This window comes from Gopherus evgoodei, unplaced genomic scaffold, assembly GCF_007399415.2.
Source record: "Gopherus evgoodei ecotype Sinaloan lineage unplaced genomic scaffold, rGopEvg1_v1.p scaffold_35_arrow_ctg1, whole genome shotgun sequence".
In the NCBI taxonomy this organism is placed as follows: domain Eukaryota; kingdom Metazoa; phylum Chordata; order Testudines; family Testudinidae; genus Gopherus; species Gopherus evgoodei.
The window spans coordinates 4,574,068-4,594,202 of record NW_022060027.1 but is presented as its reverse complement, the minus strand read 5'-3'; the positions used below and the strand labels follow the sequence as shown (position 1 = coordinate 4,594,202).

The 20,135-nt window shown below is 65.8% G+C and overlaps 1 protein-coding gene across 3 annotated transcripts; it reads left to right on the top strand.

Moving 5' to 3' along the window:
• Positions 1–117: 117 nt before the first annotated feature.
• Positions 118–19,543, top strand: PPP1R12C (protein phosphatase 1 regulatory subunit 12C). Of its 3 annotated transcripts, XM_030544788.1 has the most exons (23): positions 118–390; positions 3,885–4,015; positions 5,083–5,201; positions 5,303–5,462; positions 6,440–6,584; positions 6,778–6,852; positions 7,201–7,289; positions 7,611–7,750; positions 7,876–7,961; positions 11,556–11,732; positions 11,974–12,096; positions 12,666–12,751; positions 12,934–13,026; positions 13,404–13,494; positions 14,014–14,145; positions 14,600–14,690; positions 15,375–15,502; positions 15,833–15,885; positions 16,383–16,488; positions 16,741–16,845; positions 17,910–17,960; positions 18,151–18,201; positions 19,012–19,543. In XM_030544788.1, exons 1-23 carry the CDS (start codon positions 118–120, stop codon positions 19,096–19,098), a joined length of 2,592 nt encoding a protein of 863 aa, XP_030400648.1. In that variant the 3' UTR covers positions 19,099–19,543. The 3 variants fall into 3 exon arrangements, with proteins under 3 accessions (XP_030400648.1, XP_030400649.1, XP_030400650.1); XM_030544789.1 differs by lacking the exon at positions 11,974–12,096; XM_030544790.1 differs by lacking the exons at positions 11,556–11,732; positions 11,974–12,096.
• Positions 19,544–20,135: the final 592 nt, after the last annotated feature.

The following is a 20,135-nucleotide window of genomic DNA, read 5'->3' as shown; positions in this document are numbered from 1 at the left end:
GCCGGCGGCGGGAGGGGGCGGGGGACGGAAGCCGGCGAGGGGGCGGGGCCAGGGCCGGACGGAAGCCGGCGGCGGGAGGGGGCGGGGGACGGAAGCCGGCGGGGCCGCGCCGCGAAGATGGCGGCGGACGCGGGCGCGGCGGCGGCGGCCCGCGAGCGGCGGCGCGAGCAGCTCCGGCAGTGGGAGGCGGCGCCGGCCCCGCCCTGCCCCCCGCGGCCGCCGCGCGCCCGGGCCGTGCGCTTCGAACGCGCCGCCGAGTTCCTGGCCGCCTGCGCGGGGGGGGAGCTGGGCGAGGCCCGGGCCATGCTGCGGGGGGGGCCCGGCGGGGAGCGGCCCGGGCCCGGCCTGGTCAACGGCACCAACGCGGACGGGATCAGCGCGCTGCACCAGGTGGGGGCGGGGGGGCGGTCACTCTGGGGCAGGTCAGTGGGGCGGGGGGGCGGTCAGTCGCGGCGGGGGGGCAGGTCAGTGGGGTGGGGGGGTCGGTCACTCGGGGGCAGGTCAGTGGGGTGGGGGGGCGGTCAGTCGCGGCGGGGGGGCAGGTCAGTGGGGTGGGGGGGGCGGTCACTCGGGCGCGGGGGCTGGTCAGTGGGGCGGGGGGGCAGGTCACTCGGGGGCTGGTCAGTGGGGTGGGGGGGTCGGTCACTCGGGGGGGAGCGGGGAACAGGTCAGCGGGAAGGGGACGTGGCGGGATGGAACGGGCCCAGGAGGGGGGAGCTGCGGGGGGGGCAGGGTCAGTGCCGAGGGGAGCTGGGGGAGGGGCAGGTGCGGGGGTGGAGCCGCAGGGGAGGGGGCAGGAGGGCTGTGCGGGAGGCCGGGGGCAGCGGCAGGGCTATGGGGAGCTGGCAGCCGTGGGGACAGGCTGATGCGATGCGGGGACTCTGGGATTAGACTTGGCTGCCTTCCCAGAGCGGGGGGAGAACCCAGGAGTCCTGGCACCCAGCCCCCTTGCGCTAAATGCAGGGGAAAGGCCCAGTTCAGGTGACCCACCAGTCTCCAATCCGCCGTCCTCTAGGGGGTTCCTGGGGGAGCGGTGGACTGGAGTGAGGAGCCCTGGGCTCCCCCCCCGCCATCACAAGCCACAGGCTTTTCGGGGCAGTGGCCAGCCGGACAGAATTCCCAGCCCCGGTGGGGTCTGTGCGGTGACCAGCGTGTGGGGACCCCCCGATTCCTGGGAGAGGGGTCTGTTCTGAGCCTAGTCCAACGGGAGGCCCCGATTCTGGCCTGCAGGGAGATGCGCAGTGACAGAGCCCCCATCTCGCTTGTGCCCGGCTGTGCAGTGAGTTGGGGGAGGCCTCAGCCTGGTGCCCTGTTGTGGCCCACAGCCTGTCCCTGAGTAGCAGAGCCTGGTACGGGCCAGCAGCTCCAGGGTTTGCTGGCTGCCCTGTCAGAGTGTCACATGCCACCGCCGGCCACGATGAGCTGAACAGCCCCCTGCTAGCCCAGCGACCCCCCCCAGTGCCCCTCAGTTCTGACTTGCAGCCCCCTGCTAGCCCAGCGACCCCCCCAGTGCCCCTCACTCCCGACCTGCAGCCCCCTGCTAGCCCAGCGACCCCCCCAGTGCCCCTCAGTTCTGACTTGCAGCCCCCCTGCTAGCCCAGCGACCCCCCCCAGTGCCCCTCACTCCCGACCTGCAGCCCCCTGCTAGCCCAGCGACCCCCCCAGTGCCCCTCAGTTCTGACTTGCAGCCCCCTGCTGGCCCAGCGCCCCCCCCCACTTTCCCTCACTCTTGACCTGCAGCTTTCTGCTAGCCCAGTGCCCCCCACCAGTGCTCCTCAATCCCAACCTGCAGCCCCTTGCTAGCCCAGTGCCCCCCCTCACTCCCGACCCGCAGCCCCCTGCTGGCCCAGCCCTTGGCTGCCCCACACAGCTGTGATCCTGGGAGGCTGTGGCGGAGCAACCCATTGGCAGGGCCTGTAGAACTGTTCAGGGGGTGGGGCTGTCTCCGTTCACCTGGGCCCTAGCTCTGCCCCCCAGGATCCAGCCCGGCCCCATGCCAGAGCCCGTCTGGGAGGTTATTTTAGGCTCCCCTCGGTTCCAGTCCTTTTCTGGGTTTCTCATCAGGGAAGCTCCCAGCTCCCCCTCCGTCCCCCCTGCCCCGACTTTCCATGACTTCATTCTCCTGACGGCCTTGGCTTCCTTCCCTGGACCCCGGCCTCCCTCCGCCCCCAGCTCCTCCCAGCAGGGCTGGCAGCCGACAGCTTCTGCCTCGGGGTGCGGGGCCTGGCCCCCCCTCAGGGGGAACCCCCTCAGCTCAACCCCCATTGCAGATCCCCCTGCTTTGCCCAGTCCCCACCTTAAACTTCGCAGTGGGGCGTAGCCAGGGAGGAGAACTGGGGGCCGTGTTGGTGAGCAGCGGGGACAGGGGGCTGGAGCTGCAGGGGAGGCGGAAGGGGGCGCACAGGAGGGGGCTGATTGGGTGAGAGAGGCAGAGGTGTGAATTCAGGGGTACTGCCCAGCCTTCCCCCCCATGAGGTTACGCCCCCCCAGTAAGCATCAATTCTGGGGCGCCTGCCCACATGCGAGTGAAGTTTGAGGTCTCCCAAGTGCCCGTTCCTGGGGCAATGTCAGGTCCATGTGCCCCAGCAGCCTGTTACCATCTTCCCATGGGAGTGAGATGCCCACCCCCTGCAGACAAGAATCTGGGGTGCCCCATATCCTTCCACCCCAGGGCATTCTGGGTGAGCCCATGGAGCTGAGGGGTCCACACAATCTCCCCCAGTCCCGATCTGCCATTGAGGCAACTTCTTCCAGGACTCGGTTTCCCAATGGAATGGCCGCGGTTGAATTGAAATCGGCTCCAGATCCCTGGAGGCTGCTCAGCTCCACCTGAGGTTCAGCTCCCCGGCGAGGGGGCTTGGGGGAGTCCCCCTGTGCTGGGGGGTTTCAGCCCCTTCCCCAGCCCGACTGGGAGGTGAAAGTTGCCGGTGCCCGGCCAAAGCGCCCCCTGCGATTTCAGCCCTATAGAACTGAGGGTTCTTGCTGCTTGTGTCCATTCTCGGGCCCTGTGCCAGGTGTCTTCCCCCTCCCACCCGGCCTGCTCCCTGGCTTCTCCCGTGTCCCCCCGAATCCTCCCGCTCCTTGGATGGCTGTGTGCCAGGATGGTGGGTGGTCCCCGGGCCCTGTACAGAGCCCACCAGGGATGAGGTTGGGAGTTCTCTGTCTTCACTGCGCTGGGTCGGGAGTAGGGGGCACGGGCAGGGCTGGGCTAGCAGGGGGCTGCGGGTTGGGAGTGAGGGGCACTGGCAGAGCTGGGGGGAGCCCAGGGCTGGGCTAGCAGGGGGCTGCGGGTTGGGAGTGAGGGGCACCAGTTGAGCTGGGGGGGGGGACCCAGGGCTGGGACAGCAGGAGGCCATGGGTTGGAATTGAGGGGCTGTGGGGCAGGGAGCCCAGGGCTGGATAGCAGGGAGCTGCGGGTCAGGAGTGAGGGGCACCAGGGGGAAGGGCCCCACTCCTCCTGTTCAGGACCTGAGCCCCCCCACTTCTCCCAGCACTGCTGGTGCCCCTCACTCCCAACCCGCAGCCTCGTTCGTGCGCCCGGCTCTCAGGGCTGGTGAGAGCTGTGCCTCTGCCCAGCGAACCCGCCCCTCTCTGGCTATTTCTGGCTGCGCTTTGGGAGCCGGTGCTGATGCCAGATCCCACGTCCCCCCCATGTCCCAGTGGCTGCAGGGGCTGGTTAACCTGTCCTGCCTGAGCCCGGCCCCAGGGCTGCTCTGGCCCAGGGCCAGACAGATGGATGCGTGAGGGAGCGTCTATTGGCAGGGGCTGGATGCCAGGACTCCTGGGTTCTGTCCCCGGCTCGGGGAGGGGAGTGATGCCTAGTGGGTAGAGCAGAGGGGCTGGATCTGCTCAGTCTCTGCCCCCCCTCCACCCCTACCCCCCAGGCCTGCATTGACGAGAACCTGGAGGTGGTGCAGTTCCTGGTGGAGAACGGAGCCGACGTGAACCAGGCAGACAATGAGGGCTGGACGCCCCTGCATGTTGCTGCCTCCTGCGGCTACAAGGAGATCGCCCAGTGAGTGGGGCAGGGAGTGGGGGGCTGGTCAGGCCCATGGGACCATCTATCCCGGTATCCCAACCCCTCCCTGCCTCCCGGATCAGAGCCATGGGCCCATCTACCCCAGTATCCCGCCTCCGCCCTGCCCCCTGGATCAGAGCCATGGGCCCATCTGCCCTGGTTTCCCACCCCACCCCACAGGCCCATCCAGCCTGGAGTTCCACAGCCGCCAATCACAACCCCTGAATTCACACTGGGCTGGACATGCCCAGAAGTCGGATCTGTGCAGGCGGCAGGAGAACCGGGCTCTGTGGGTGCATTTGTCTCCATGGGTGCAGGAGGGACCCTGTCTGGGCAAGTGCAGGGTGAGCCCCATGTGGGTGTCCTTCCGGCAGGGGGTGGGGCAGGCTGTGGCGGGGCTGGGGACTCTGGGCATAAGGAGCAGACGCCCCCTGTGGGTAGCCGGGTCTCTCCTCTCCCACCTGCCCGCGCTGCTAGTCTCACAGGCCAGTCACTGGGATCCCAGCCACACACTGATCCCTAATCCCCGTCACATGGCGCTAATTCCCGGTCATGTGCCGCATAATCCCCCCCATGGGCCGAAGAGACCCAGGCTCCCCCCTCCTGCTCCAAACTCCCACCCACCAGTTCAGGACTCCCCCCTCCTGCTCCAACCCCCCCACCCCACCATTCCAGGCTCCCCCCCCCCGCTCTGATCTCCCCCCCAGCTCAGATCCCTGCCCTGAAGAACCTCTCCCAACAGCTGTGAGCACCCCCTGCTCGCCCCATGCCTCCCCACATCAATTTCCTGCTCCTCCCCACGAGTGGGGCAGGTGCCTTCTCGTGGGCCCCCGTCCAACTAGGGAAGCTCTCCAGCAGAAGCTGGCGTCCTGCAGTCCCCCCCACCCCCCAGCCAGGGGAAGCTGGTGTCTTGCAGCCCCCCCCCCCAAGCCAGGGGCTCAGCGCAGCCTTGTTACCGCAAAAGGATGGGGCTAGGGGAGGAGTGGGTGGGGTTGCCTCGTGGCCATGGGGGGGCTCCACGGGCCGGAGGGGACCTGGGGTCTGACACTCTCGCCCGCCCCCAGGTACCTGCTGGCCCACGGCGCTCAGGTGGCGGCGGTGAACAGTGACGGGGAGATTCCTCTGGATATCGCCGAGGATGACGGCATGGAGGCGCTGCTGCGGGAGGAGATCGCCAAGCGAGGTGCAGGAGGGGCGGGGCCGCGGGAGGGGGCGGGCGCGCCGGGAGGGGGGCGGGGCCCCGAGGCACCCGACCCCGCTCTCACGCCCGGCTTGTCCCCGCAGGGGTGGACGTGGCGGCTGCCAAGCGGGAGGAGGAGGAGCTGATGCTGCAGGACACGCGCCAGTGGCTGAACGCCGGGCACATCGACGACACGCGCCACCCCAAGACCGGAGCCAGCGCCCTGCACGTGGCCGCCGCGAAGGGCTACATCGAGGTCATGAGGTGAGTGGGGCCGGATGGGAGCTGGCGCCCCCTAGAGGGGACAGGCCCCGTGCCCCATTCCCCACCCCCCGAGCCAGCCAGTCCCTGCCCTGGGGCCGGATGGGAGCCAGCGCCCCCTAGAGAGGACAGGCCCTGTGCCCCATTCCTTGCCCCCCTGAGCCAGCCAGTCCCTGCCCTGGGGCCGGATGGGAGCCAGTGCCCCCTAGAGGGGACAGGCCCCGGGCCCCATTCCCAGCCCCCCTGGGGCCAGGTGGGAGCTGGCGCCCCCTAGAGGGGAGAGGCCCCGTGTCCCAGCCTTTCCCTTCTGGTTCGTTTCAGGCAGTGCTGTGGGTCCCGGTGGCAAGTTTCCTTCTCGCCCATGGGCGTCACTGATGTGCTCCCTGCTCTCCTGGCAAGTCCGGCCCCCAGTTCCTGCCAGCTCCCGCCCCCACTGGGCCGGGCTGGGGGAGCTGCCTGCCCCCCTAGAAGCTCATGGGAACTGCGTTGGTTGCTGAGTCCCTCCCGCCCAGCCCCCGAGGGCTTGTGCTGCCCCTCCCAGTCTGACCAGCTTGGCAGGTCCGAGGGGCTCCCAGTCCCGCTGGGGGAGCAGAGTCAGCACATTCGGATTCCCGCCCCCTCGCCCCTGCCTGTCTCCCAGGGCCAGTTAATACCCGCCCAACCCACCTGGGGTCGCAGCTGTGGGTTGGGAGCAGCTGTTCATGTCCCAGCCCCCTGCTCTGGTCTTTCGAAAGAGGTGTGGTCCCTGTTTACAGCTGGGGAAACGGAGGCATGGAAGGGAAGTGGCTTGCCCAAGATTAGTGGGGTTAGAAAGGAGTAATCCTGGCTCCCAGCCCCCCCCCCCGCTCTAACCATTAGACCCCACTCCTCTCCCAGAGCTGGGGATGGAACCCAGGAGTCCTGGCTCCCAGCCTTCCCCAACCCACTAGTCCCCACTTCCCTTCCCAGGCGTCCTGACTTCTCTTCCCCCCACTGCACAGGCTGCTCCTGCAGGCCGGTTATGACCCCAATGTGCGGGACAAGGATGGCTGGACCCCCCTGCACGCGGCGTCCCACTGGGGGGTGGAGGAAGCCTGCCGTCTGCTGGTGGAGCATCTGTGTGACATGGACACCCTCAACAACGTGGTGAGGGGCGGGATCCTGGGAGGGGGTGGCATTGGGGGGGCAGGATCTACTGGATCACAGCAGCCCTGGCGCCGTAGGAGGTTGGAGGGCAGCGAAGGGACTGGGGGAAGAGGCCTGGAAGTGGAAGTTTGGGATTGGGGGAGGGCAGACGGAGGCCTGGGGCTGCTCTCGACCACCCCTTGCTCCCCACCAGGGCCAGCGGCCGTGCGACCTGGCAGACGAGGACACGCTCAGCCTGCTGGAGGAGCTGCAGAAGAAGCAGGAGGACGTGAGTTAGGGGGGCCCCCCAGCCCTGTTCTCCCCCCCCCCGGTGCCCCTCCCCCCCAGATCGGGGCAGCACCTGCACTGCTTGGGCCTGCCTGTCCATTCGGCAGCATGGCCGGAAAGGGTTAACCCCAGGTGGGGCTACTGCTCCAGGGAGCAGAGCGTTGGTCAAGTCCCCCACTCAGCCAGGTAAGGGGGCAGCCATAATGGGGGGCTGTCACCACCCTGCTGCTGCTCTCACCCAGCCCTGAGCCCACTGGATCTCCCAGCATCCTCCCTGCCTGGTGGGGGTGGGGAGGAGATCACAGGGGTCCCATGACAGCAACGGACCCTCCCCCCCTTCCCTCCCCAGCTGCGCAGCAAGAAGGAAGCTCACCTGAAGCAGGCGGTGATCGATACCAGCGCAGAGCAGCAGCCCGTGTACAGCGCCAAGCACAGGCGGTGAGTGCGGGATGCTGCAGGTCGGGAGTGAGGGGCACCGGCAGGGCTAGGGGGGGCCCAGGGCTGGGCTGGCAGGGGCTGCAGGTCAGGAGTGAGGGGCAGCGACAGGGCTGGGGAGAGCCCAGGGCTGGAATCGGGGGACTGCGGGTCGGGAGTGGGGACACCAGCACTGCAGACTCTGGGGGTTCACTTCGAGCTCCCTGCTGGTGCCCAGTAGGATGGGTGGGGTTTGCCCCTTGCTCATTTGCCCCCAAGGTGCCTAACAGGCCCCGCCCCTGCTGACCCCCCCCCCCCTCCCCGTTGTCCCCCCATCTCCCCCAGGAGCTCCGTGTGCCGCATGAGCAGCCGGGAGAAGATCTCGGTGCAGGACCAGTCCAAGGAGCGCAAGACCCTGGGCCCCATTGTCCCGGATGAGGAGAACAGCTCCGCCTCCGAGGGGGAGGAGCCGGAGAAACCCATCGGTAGGCGGGGCTTGTGACCTGGGGCGGGGCCTGGGGCTGATCCAGGTGGGGAGATGTGCAGGGGCTGAAGGGGGGTGGGGTTATGCCAGGCCCCCGTGTCACCCCAGCTCCTCTGTCCTCCCCAGAGTCCACGAAGCCCCTCACTCAGGAGAGCAGCGGCTTGAATGGGATCGCCCTGCCCCCCGTCTCCCCTGCACCGACGGGGCCCAAGGTGAGTCTCCTCCAGCACCCCCCGAAGGGGTCCCCATTCCTGTCCCCCCCCGCCCCAGGGCTGGATTGTGAGGGGCCTGATGGGTGCTGACTCCCTCTGGTGGCTCACTTGCCTCATGGAGGCGTGGCTAGAGGGCCCTTGGGGGCGTGGCTTCATGGACAGGTCCGCCCCCCTCCCCCGGATTACTACTGAGATGAAGACTTGGCTGTAATATTGCAGTCTAGTTGGTTTTGAGTCGGGAGGTGTGGGAGCCAGGACGCCTGGGTTCCTCTCCCGGCTCTGGGAGGGGAGTGGTCTCTAGTGGTTAGAGCAGGGGGGCTGGGAGCCAGGACGCCTGGGTTCCTCTCCCGGCTCTGGGAGGGGAGTGGTCTCTAGTGGTTAGAGCAGGGGGGCTGGGAGCCAGGACGCTTGGGTTCCTCTCCCGGCTCTGGGAGGGGAGTGGTCTCTAGTGGTTAGAGCAGGGGGGCTGGGAGCCAGGACGCCTGGGTTCTCTCCCGGCTCTGGGAGGGGAGTGGGCTCTAGTGGTTAGAGCAGGGGGGCTGGGAGCCAGGACGCCTGGGTTCTCTCCCGGCTCTGGGAGGGGAGTGGGCTCTAGTGGTTAGAGCAGGGGGGCTGGGAGCCAGGACGCCTGGGTTCTATCCCCGGTCTAATGCCACCCCCATGTGACTAGACCCCGCCCCATGTGAACTGGGTCTTGATCCCAGCATGCCCCCCTGTGACACTGTTGTTCTCCTGTGCTTCTCATATGCTGATTCTCTCCGCCTGTCTGGCTCCGGCTCATTCTGCGATTCGCTAATTACACCTGAGGGGGCGGGGCTGCTTGGAGGGGCGGGGCCCAAACCCTACAATCCACCCTCCTTCCTCCCCTCTTACCATTCGGGGGGGCACTGAAACTCAGCAGCCAGGAATGGGGCTGGGATCTCTCCCTCCAGGCCCTAGTCAGCACGATCTAGGGGCCTGCGCCCCACCCCCTTGTTGTTCTGGCCCAACCCCTCCAATTTGGACACATCTAGACTCTCTTCTATCTCTGCCCTATATTGCTCCCCCCTGCTTGCCCCCCGTATTTGTTTTTCTACTGCTCGGATCCTGCCCCCCCCCCCCCGTCTTCCCCTTAATATGCCATCAGTCCCCGCTGGCCTGCTCCTCTCCCACCCTGCCTGCCCTGGACCCCTCTGGGCCGGCATTGTGGCGCCAAAGCCTACGCAAAACGGGCATCATCCTGGTCCCACAGGGGGGTGAAAAAGCCACAGTGAGTGACACCCCCGCTCCCCAGCACGAGAGCCTCTGCTCCCTTCCCCCCGGAGGAGGCCGAGTCGCCTCTGGAGACCAGGGTCTGGCTCTCCAGCAGTATCACGAGTTGGCCAGGCTCAGCTGGCTGACTCTGCTTGCTGTTCATAGGATCACAGGCTGGGGGAGACAGAGGGTGGGGATTGAGGGGCCTTGCTGAGCTTTTAGGGCGGGTGTTTCTGGTTCTAGACATCTCCCAGCAACCTCCTCCATCCCTGGTGTTGTCTAGAGAAGCAGAGATTAACTGGTTGGAGTGGGGTCTAGTGGGTCAGAGTGGGGGGGTTGGGCACCAGGACTCCTGGGTTCTCTGCCTGGTGCTGGGGGGAGTGGGGGTGTCACGGAGTCACCAGATCATGCTCTGGAACTACTCCATGTGAAGCCAGTCAGGACTCTGGGGGAGCCGCCTCTCTCTGACCAGACTGTCCCCAGGGCAAGAAGCTTACACAGCTTCGACCTTCCTGGGTCTGACCTCAGAGCATCCAGCATCCCCATCCCCCGTGCGCTTCCCACAGCGAATCTGCCCAGGCGGGACTCCTGGGGGAGCCAGTGGGCCCTGCGCCCCAGCTCCGCAGCCAGACCTGACTCGCAGCCAGCCAGTAACACAGAAGGTTTGTTAGACAACAGGAACACAGTCTGAAACAGAGCTTATAGGTACAGAAACCCCAATTCAGATCCAGCTTGGGGCAGGGAGGCCAGAGCCCCATCTGTCCTCCCTGCCCCCATTTCCCCGGCCAGCTCCAAACTGAAACTCCTCTGGCCTGACTCTCTCTCCCACAGGCCAGGAGGCCACCTGATCGCTTTGTTCTCCAACACCTTCAGTTGGCACCTTTGCAGAGGAGGGGCCCAGGCCATCTGTTACCAGGAGACAGAGTGTTGGCCATTCTCTGTGCAGACACCATCACACCTGCCTAGGGCTCTGCAACAATCACACCCCCTTATCCCACCACCTAGATACTTAAGAAATGCATAGGGAAAACTGAGGCACACACAGTATTCAGAGAAAACATTAAGAACATCCCCGCTTTGTCACAGGGGGCTAGTGGTTAGAGCAGGAGAGCTGGGAGCCAGAAGGGGAGTGGGGTCTAGTGGTTAGAATGGGGGGGGGCTGGGAGCCAGGACTCTTGGGTTCTCTCCCCTGCTGTGGGAGAGGCAAGGGGTCTAGTGGTGCGATCTCATCACCCCTTCAGTGGGAGCCTCCCTCTGGGTTTAACACTTGTTTGAGACCCTCGATTGGATCCAGACGGTCCCGGTTCCCACCACGTAGGGGGATATTCAGTTTGCTTTTCTGATTCCTGGAGCTCAGCAGCGAGTTGGGCTCCGATCCTGTTCCCGTGGCCCTGCGTACAGGGAGGATTCACAGCGGTGGTCCTGCCGGCCGTTTGAACCCCACCTTACCCGGGCAGTGGTGCTGAGATACACTAGGTGGGCGGGGGCCCTTCCTGGGGGGGCACTTGCTGAGAGGATGCATGTCCCTTTGGCTGGGAAGCGAATAGCTCTGGAGACCTGGTAACTGATCAATTTTTCCCCACTAGGGGGTGCCAACTTCCTTCTGTTCTCAGGGCCCAGAGGCCTGGTTGGCTTGGGGGGGGGTGGGGAATGGGGCACAGGGTGGGGGGGAGCCCATGGGGCAGGTGGCGGGGGTAGCATCTCCACCCCCCCCCGGCTGTGCATGGTGGGGTGGGGGAGGTGTTCCCATCCACGGGAGTTAGACTCCTGCCCCCCTCCCCCTCCCCTTGAAATTGACTAGCGATCCCTCTTCTAAGCCCTGTCCCCATATAATTGGGGAAGTTGGGGGCAGATTGGGGAAGGACACCTGTCACCTTTCCCCCTCCTGTCCCCCCATCACATAGGGGGAGGGAATCTGCCCCCTCCCCCCCCCCGAGCTCCCCCATCCTGCTTCTTACCTGTAGCCTAGCATACAAGGCGATCGAAGGCCAGTGCGTTTTGGGGGGAGGGGTTAATGACGTCCCTCAGCTTCATGGGATGGAGCTGGGGAATGTGAAGGGGAGTGTAGGGCAGTGCGTGTTGGTTTCAATGGGGATTTGGGGGGGTGAGCAGGGGTCAAGATGGGATCAGTGGGTGGGGGCAGAATGGGGGGTAGGGAGGATTCAGGGTGCATGGGGGTCATGTGGGATGGGGGGTATGGGGCAGACTGGGCCCACTGGGGTAGCGTGTCCGCTGCCTTTCGATCCCCTTCCGTGACCCCCTCTCTAGGTTCAGCTCCCTCCGCCCATCCTGATTCCATCCCCTTCTCCGCCCCCCCAACTCCCCTCCCCGTTTTTCTCGGCCCTCCCCCTCACCACGCAGTTCTCCGGAGGCCGCCCCACAGCGTCGGAGGATTCGTCGGCACCCGCCTGGAGGGCAGGGCTGCGGAAGACGGGCAGCTTTGGGGTGCTGCAGGACGCCCGGCTGGACGAGGGGCCCCCCAAGGAGGGCAGAATCAAGCGCTCGGCATCCAGCCCCAGGCTGGACACAGAAGAGAAGGTGAGGGAGGTAGGGGGAGAACCCTGTAGTCATGGGGGGCACGCGACTCCGACACTCTAGCCAAGGGGGCACTGAAACACAGACCCCTCCCTCTCTGACCACGGTAAATGCCACAGCAGAGAGGATTCTGGGAGGGCAGGCGTTCTTTCCCACAATGCAAAGCGTGCCTTTGAGACTTCTCGCACCTGTCTATCTGTCTGTCTCTTCCACTAACTATCTCCTGCTTTCCCTCCCCCCTCAGCCACAGGACATCTGGGAAATCCTACAGAAGTGGAACAGGACTCTGATTGGCCCGGGGTTAGCCAATAAGAGCGTAGCCTCAGAGCTAGCCAATCGGGAGGAAGGGAGTTCATCAGGTGACCTGGTAGGAGGCTCCGCCCATAAGGGAGTGGCCTTATTCCCCTCCTGCCCACCTGCTTATTCGCCCATGTCAACTGTGTCCTAGTGCATTCTGGGACGCCTTATGCTGTTAGGTGCTTAGTTCGAGCTGCCCTTCTCCCCTGGCAACGGTGGGGGGCACCATAGGGCGTCTTGGGGGCAGGGATCACTTAAGATCCCACTGGATCCCTCAATCCCGATGTCTGTCTGTTCTCCAGCTGTGCCTTTTCCCCTTAACTCTGCCCCCCACCCAGGTCTGTTTCTTGCTCCTTAATTTTCCTGATTCATGATTTTGTGCCCTAACTGCTAGACCCCCGCAACTGGGATGGAACCCAGGAGTCCTGCCTCCCAGCCTGCCCTGCTCTCGCCACTAGACCCTACTCCTTTCCCTTCCCCCTGCACTCCATTAGCTGCAGCAGGACTGACACCCTGGCACCTGGAGGGTATCGAGCAGTACTCTGGGCAGCGCCCCCATCTGGCTGGAGGCTGGGGTAGCCCTGAGTGCCCTGCTGTAGCCGAGACGTTCACAGGCCCTTTTTCTGCTTCCCCTGCCAGAGCAAGGAGCCACCACGCCTGGCCCGGGTCCCGCCAACACCCACCCGGCGTATCTTCACCCTGCCAGACGCAGAGCCAAGCCGAGCGTGAGTCGCCTGGGTGCTGTCCCAGCTCGGGAAGGGGAGTGGGGGCTAGTGGTTAGAGCAGGATGGGGCCTGGGAGCCAGGATGCCTGGGTTCCGTCCCAGCTTGGGGAGGGGAGTGGGGTTTACCAAGGTGGCACTGTGTCCGGTAGCTTAGCACACCCTGTTCTTGTACCCGCGCTATAGGAGCTTGGAAGATGGTCTGCAGATGAAAATCGACGTGGGTCCTGCCCCCAACCAGCTCCCCACTTCCAGCACAGACCCCCGCGACCGTCGAAGGTGCGGGCAGGCCGGGGCCAGAGGGCTGTGGGTGTGCTGGTGCTCCACCTTCAGGGGGTACTAGCACCGTGTCTTCAGGGGGAAATCTCTCCTGTAGCACCCCACTTACAGCCCCCCAGCCTTGGCTGTGGATGCAGAGTGCGGCTATGCGGGGGGGGGCCTGCGATAGTGGTTGGGAGAGACCAGGCTCGATAACCGGTGTTACTGTGTGCTGTGAAATTGCTACCCCGCCCCAGAGGGGCCGCGTCTCAGCACTGGGCGAGGGGTCCCTGTATACCCAGCTCCCGCCCCGCACCCCAAAGGTGGCCTGTGTCCCAGTTCTGGGCAAGGGGTCTCTGTTCCTTCCGATCTCACTAACACCCCCCCACCCCGACCAGATCGTATCAGACCCCCGTGAGGGATGAGGAGTCGGAATCCCAGCGCAAAGCCCGGTCGCGTCTCATGAGACAGTCCCGGCGATCCACCCAGGTACTCCTACCAAGTGGTTAGAGTGGGGGGTGGGGCTGGGAGCCAGGACTCCTGGGTTCTCTGCCTGGCTCTGGGAGGGGAAGGGGCACCTAGTTGTGTGAAGCTGCGCGGAGGCTGGGAGCCAGGACTCCTGGGTTCTCTCACCTGCTCTGGGAGGGGAGTGGTGTCTAGTGGTTAGAGCAAGTGTGGGGCTGGGAGCCAGGACTCCTGGGTTCTCTGCCCGGTTCTGGGAGGGGAGGGGGGACCTAGTTGTGTGGAGCTGCATGGGGTGGGGAGCCAGGGAGCCTGGACTCCTGGGTTCTTTTCCCAGCTCTCGCTGACTTTGGACCAGTCCCTTCCTCTGTATGTTGGGGGTGCAGTGACTCTACCACACCTCCTGGGGGTGCTATTTCCCTTCCTGCGGGAGTGACCGCCACCCTGGCCAGTGACCCTGCTCCCTCCAGGGGTGTCAGCCCTCCCGCCAAACCAGGGTCCCAGCCCTGGTCACGCCCCTCCTTGACCCACGTGCTCCCCTCCCAGGGCGTCACACTCACAGACTTGAAGGAAGCCGAGAAGACCATTGGCCGATCTGGGGACGCCAGGGCCCCTGAGCAGCGAATCGGGGAGGACGGGAAGCGGGGCCGAGAAGGGGAGCAGCTGCTGGACACCATGGTGAGGGCAGGGGTGGAGCCAGGACCAATCAACCCTGGCTCTAGCTGCAGCTGGGTCGTTAACCTGCGGAACTCCCTGCCTCCAGACACTGCAGTCGGGTAGCGGAGCTGGGTTTGTGGAAGGGCTTCAGTGAGTTCAGGGGGCCGGGGGTCTCACTGGCGGGGGCAGGGAGAGTGTGGGATACTGGGATAGATGGGCCCATGGGTCTGATCCAGGGGAGGCAGGATACCGGGGTAAATGGGCCCGTGAATCTGATCCTGGGAGAAGGGAAGGGGCAGGAATCCAGGGTAGATGGGCCAATAGGTCTGATCCAGGGGAGGCGGGACACTGGGGTACATGGGCCTGTGGGTCTGATCTGGGGGTGGGATCCCAGCTTTCTGAGGCTCAGAGAGGGGGTTCGCCTTGTCCAGCAGACACCCCATGTCCATGGGTCATTACCCCCCCTCCCCCACAGGACTCGGCCAGGCGATGCCGCACAGCCAATCCTGAGGGCTCCTCGGTGTATCCCGTGAATCCCATCGTGGTGAACTCTCAGGCAAAGAAAGGTGAGGCTGACCCCCTGCCGGGCCCCCACCCCGTCTCGTCCCATTGGGATCCTGGTTCAGTAGCCAGGCAGCCTGCTCTGCGGGGGGTGCGGCTGTTCTGTCCTCTTGGGTCCAGCCCAGCCCCTGGGAAATGAGGGGGTTGTTGAATGCTACTGCCCCCCCCAGATCCCCCAGCCAGCACCTGCCTGCAGTCCCAGGAGGTGGCCAGCAGAGGGCAGCGCAGCAACATGTTCTACCTCCTGTGCTGTCTGGTGTGAAATTAGGATCTAGTGGTTAGAGCAGGAGGGCTGGGGCCAGGACTCCTGGGTTCGAGGGGACTGGTCTCTAGTGGTTAGAGCGGGGGGGCCAGAAGCCAGGACTCCTGGGTTCTCTCCCCTCTCTCAGCCAGGCAGTGGGATCTAGTGGTTAGAACGAGGGTGGGGCTGGGAGCCAGGACTCCTGGGTTCTCCCCCTGGTCTGGGAGGAGAGTGGGGTCTAGTGGTTAGAGCATGGCGGGGGCAGGACTCCTGGGTTCTATCCCCGACTCTGCCTAGCCATCTCGTTCGGCAGCTGAATTAACCCCTTGTGGCTTGTTCCATTCATGGGACGCCTGTTGCCGGGTGAAACTAACAAACTGGCAAAGAGGCTGGGGGTAGGGGTGCACCAGTCCCTGCCCCGACCCAGCCCCCCCCATCTCTGCCGTAGCGCTGGAGCCCGAGGGGCTGGGGATGGGCTCTGAAGTGGAGGCTGAGTTGCGGAACCGACTCGCCGTGCGGGACCGCCGGAAAGGCCGGCGGGAACGACGCTCCACGGGCATGGTGCAGAACGCAGAGGTGAGCAGAAGGGGCCAGGCACCGGCAGGCAGGGCAGGGGGGTGGGAAGGTGAGGGGGGGGAGAGCCAGGCACAGCCTCCCCAGGGAGTAATAACTGAGCAAGGAGCGGGACTGGGATTCCACATGGGGGACAGCGGAGTGAGGGGAAGGATTGGGGGCTGGCACTCTCGGGGGGAATTGTAGGGGGCTGAGGGGGCCTGGGATTGCATGTGGGTGGCTATGGAGGGCTCATGGGTCAGCAGGAAGATCTGGAGGGGAGGGTGCGTCTTCTTGGGGTGCATCTGTTAACCCCCCAGCCCCATGGATTCCTGCCCCTCGGGCTCTCTCTAGGGCGACGAGACCGAGGAGCCAGAGCAGCTGAACGACGACGCCCCGGGATCCAGGTACCAGCCGGCCCCAGCATTGCCACGGGGTCCTGAGAGATGCTAAATGGGGGCACGGGGGTTCAGGCCCGGAAGGGAGACCTCTGGGGGAGGCACTCTCCCTCCCCATGGGAGGCAGGGCTGGCCCCAATGCCCCAGGGTGGCAGAAGGGGACACATGGCTGCGGGGGGGACTCTTCCCTGGCAGACAGGACCCCCTCTCCCCCATGCCCTAGGGGGTGCTGGTCTGCATGGAGTGGGACAGAGAGCTCAGTAGGGGGCACTCTCCCCTGCAGGCAGGGCCTCCCCAATGCCCTACGGGGCACTGAGCTGCAGGGAGGGGGACAGAGAGCTCAGTAGGGGGTGCTATAGCACAGCAGTGTTTCAAGCTAGAGACCACCAACAGCTCACCCCAGAGGTGGCTGCATCTCGGTGCCGGGTAAGGACCTGGGGGAGGCCGGGGGGGAGCCCGCCCCTTGCAATAACGGGGGGGGGGGTGTCTGTCTGTCTGTCTCGCAGCACGTCCGACCACTTGAACAGCCTCCTGCCCCACCGGACGGATGCCTACGGCTGCGCCAGGCTCAGCAGCGTGAGCAGTGCCGGGGACGAGCATGAATACAAAAAGGTGGGACAGGGACCAAACCCCCCAGCACCCTGAACCCCACCCCCAAGTGCTGGGGCATCTGGCCCTCCAAACCTCCCCTTCACCCAAGCACTGGGCTGGCTAGTGGTTCGGGCGGGGAGGGGAGCCAGGACTCCTGGGTTCTCTCCCCAGCTCGGGGGGGCGGGAGAGGTCTAGTGGCTAGAGCAGGGGGAGGGCTAGGAGCCAGGACTCCTGGGTTCTGTGCTCAGCTCTGTGCCCCCCATTCCCTCCCAGCTCTATGAAGATCTCCAGGTGGAGAATGAGAAGCTGAAGGAGCAGCTGCAGGAGACGCAGCTGAAGCTGACTCAGATCAAGCTGGAGCTAGAGCGGGTGACCCAGGTGAGAGGGGCAGGGCGCCAGGGCTGGGGTGGCACTGGGGGCAGGTGATGGGAGGTGGGGCTCCCTTCCTTTCTCCCAGCCCCCCTGCCCCACGGCCTGCTGGGGAGGGAGAGGCCCACTGCAGGGGGAGACCACACAGCCGCCACTGCAAAGGATTCTGGGATAGCGAGCCAGGGTGACAGGAGAGCAGCAGTGTTGTGCCCCAGGGCATTATGGGGGACGAGGGAGTTCCAGGCAGTGTGGGGGTGTCTCTTTCCGCCCAGACCAACTGCCCACATCTCTGCCATGTTCCCTGTGGAACCCCACCACAGCCGGGCTGGGAGGAGAGACCTGGACGGAAAACCCTGGTGAGCTCAGCAGGGGGCGCTCTCCGCGGGCAGGCAGGGCTGGCCCCGGGGTGGCCCTAGGGGGCACTGGGCTGCAGGGGGTCCAACAGGGGGTGCTGTCCCTGGGCAGGCAGGGCTGGCCCCGGGGTGGCCCGAGGGGACACTGGGCTGCAGGGGGTCCAACAGGGGGTGCTGTCCCTGGGCAGGCAGGGCTGGCCCCGGGGTGGCCCGAGGGGACACTGGGCTGCAGGGGGTCCAACAGGGGGTGCTGTCCCTGGGCAGGCAGGGCTGGCCCTGGGGTGGCCCGAGGGGGCGCTCTCCCTGGGCAGGCAGGGGTGGCCCCAGAGTGGCACTAGGGGGCAGTGGGCTGCCTTGGGGAGATGGGGTGGGAAGCTTGATGTCCGTGTCTGATGTCTCACTGCCCCCACACAGCTCCCCCTGCTGGCAGCCCCCTGCAGTTGCACGCGCTGCCCAGAGATGCTCAGTAAATATTGACCCAGGGCGCTGGGCCGGGCTGGTCCCTCTCCAGCCGGCTGCTTTTGCTCTGAGTCACCTGCCGGTTCTCTCCAGTGGCCAGATATTGCCCCGGGTCGGGGGACGGGGGGGAGAGCGGGAATTTAAGGTGGATCCTCTGTATAGCGGGGCCCTGTTTCTGGCCCTGGGGCAGGGGACTGGCTGGGGTGGGGGGTCGAGTCAGGCAGGCGCCGTCTCTCACCCTGTGCTTGGTGTCGTTGGCAGAGGCAGGAGCGCTTTGCCGAGCGGCCAGCGCGGCTGGAGCTGGAGAGATTTGTAAGTACCTGCCCTGCTGTGGGGGCACTGGGCCCCCAGGACACTGCCCCACATCCCCACCCCCAACCCAGCTGAAGGGGTCTTCACTCTGCCCCCCTGAGGAGTCCACCCTCGGGGTGAGTTGCCCCGTCCCACTCCCAGCTGGGGCTGTATGGCCTCCACTCAAAAACCCCTCTCTCTGGCCCCCCAGGAGCGCCGGGCCTTGGAGCGGAAGGCGGCAGAGCTGGAAGAGGAGCTGAAGGTAATTGGATCAGCACCGTTCTGGATGGGTCCCTGTGGGCAGCGAGGGGGTGGGATGCTGGGGCAGATGGGCCTGGGGGGGCAGGGGGGCTGATCCAGGGGAAGGGAGAGGGCAGGATGCCAGGGCAGATGGGCCCGGGGGGCTGATCCGGGGGCAGGGAGCAGGCGGGATGCTGAGGTAGATGGGGCGGGGGGGATGCTGACCCAGGGGAAGGGAGAGGGTGGGACGCTGGGGCAGATGGGCCGGGGGGCGGGGGACTGATCCTTGGGCAGGGCGTGGGCGGGATGCTGGGGCAGATGGGCGTGGGGGGGGGCGAACCGGAGGCAGGGAGGAGGTGGGACGCTGGGGCAGATGGGCCCGGTGGGGGGGGGGCTGACCCAGGGGAAGGGAGAGGGCGGGACGCTGGGGCAGATGGGCCCGGGGGAAGGGAGGAGGCGGGATGCTGGGGCAGATGGGCCCGGGGAGGGGGGCTGATCCAGGAGAAGGGAGAGGGCGGGACGCCGGGGCAGATGGGCCCGGGGGAAGGGAGCAGGCGGGATGCTGGGGCAGATGGGCCTGGGGGGGGGGGACTGATCCTTGGGCAGGGCGCGGGCGGGACGCTGGGGCAGATGGGCTCGGGGGGGGCGAACCGGGAGAAGGGAGGAGGCGGGACGCTGGGGCAGATGGGCCTGGGGGGGGGGGGAACTGATCCTTGGGCAGGGCGCGGGCGGGACGCTGGGGCAGATGGGCTCGGGGGAAGGGAGGAGGCGGGACGCTGGGGCAGATGGGCCTGGGGGGCTGAGCAAACACTAACCCCCTCCTCTGCCCCAGGCTCTCTCAGACCTGAAGGCCGATAACCAGCGCCTGAAAGACGAGAACGCGGCTTTGATCCGGGTCATCAGCAAACTCTCCAAGTGACGCCCCCCGTCCAGGGCAGGGAGTCACCCCAATTCCCGGGCCAACCCCTTCCAACCGGCAGGGAGCCCCCCTACACTCCAGACCAGCTCCCCCAGCCAAGATGTCATGGGAGGGGGGAGTCTATGGACCAGAATAAGCTCCTCCTCCCCACAGCAGGACCACACCCCCTTACGCCTCCCCCTCAAACCAGGGATCGCCTGATAAACCTCCCCCACAAATCTTTCCTCTGGGGGGAGGGGTATCTGAGCCCCCCTGATCATCAGACCAAACGTGCTCCCCCAAACCCAGCCCCCTCCCTGGGACAAATATTTATTATTTGTGACTCTTGACAATTCCTGCTACTTGTTAAGTGATGCTTGTTGCCAGTAGCTTGGGGAGGGGGCAGATTCCCACCTGCCCCCCTTCCTCAGTCCCAGCCTCGGGGTGGGGGGGCCTGTAAGCCAAAATGATGCTCTCCCTCCCCCCGCCCCTGTTTGATCATGGGGGTGTTAGCCAAGATGGGGATATTGCAAGGCGCCCCCTCCCCCAGGTAAACAAATCCCAGAACATTAATTTCCTTCCCACCTGGCAGCTGTTTCTGCCCCACAGCGCCCTCTGTGGATGCCAAGGATCTCTCACCTGCCCACCCCATGGGAGCACCATGCCATGCCCCCCCCCCACAGGGAAAACGCCAGCCAAAGGGGGGCTGTTAGGGGAGGGGCGTATGGGAATGGCAGACAGGGGAGGTGGGGGGCAGCAGGAAGGGGGGTTATGCCAGTATTGTGGGGGCCCCTGGGGAGAAACGGGGTGGGGGTCCAAGGAGGGCTACTCTAGGGTCAGCCCCCAGAGGGGCCCAGTAGGGGGATTTGGGGGAGGGGACCCCCGAATACACAGCCCCATTGAGGTGTCTCCAGTGTGCACTGCTTGGGTCCGAAGGGGGCAGGGCCCATCTGCTGTTCTGCCCCACATTCCTGCCTTGGCTCCACCCCCTCGGAATCTTAGTGTTAAAAGGGGGCGGGACTTTATAGTCACTTCCCCGCCCCCTTTGCAGTATCTGG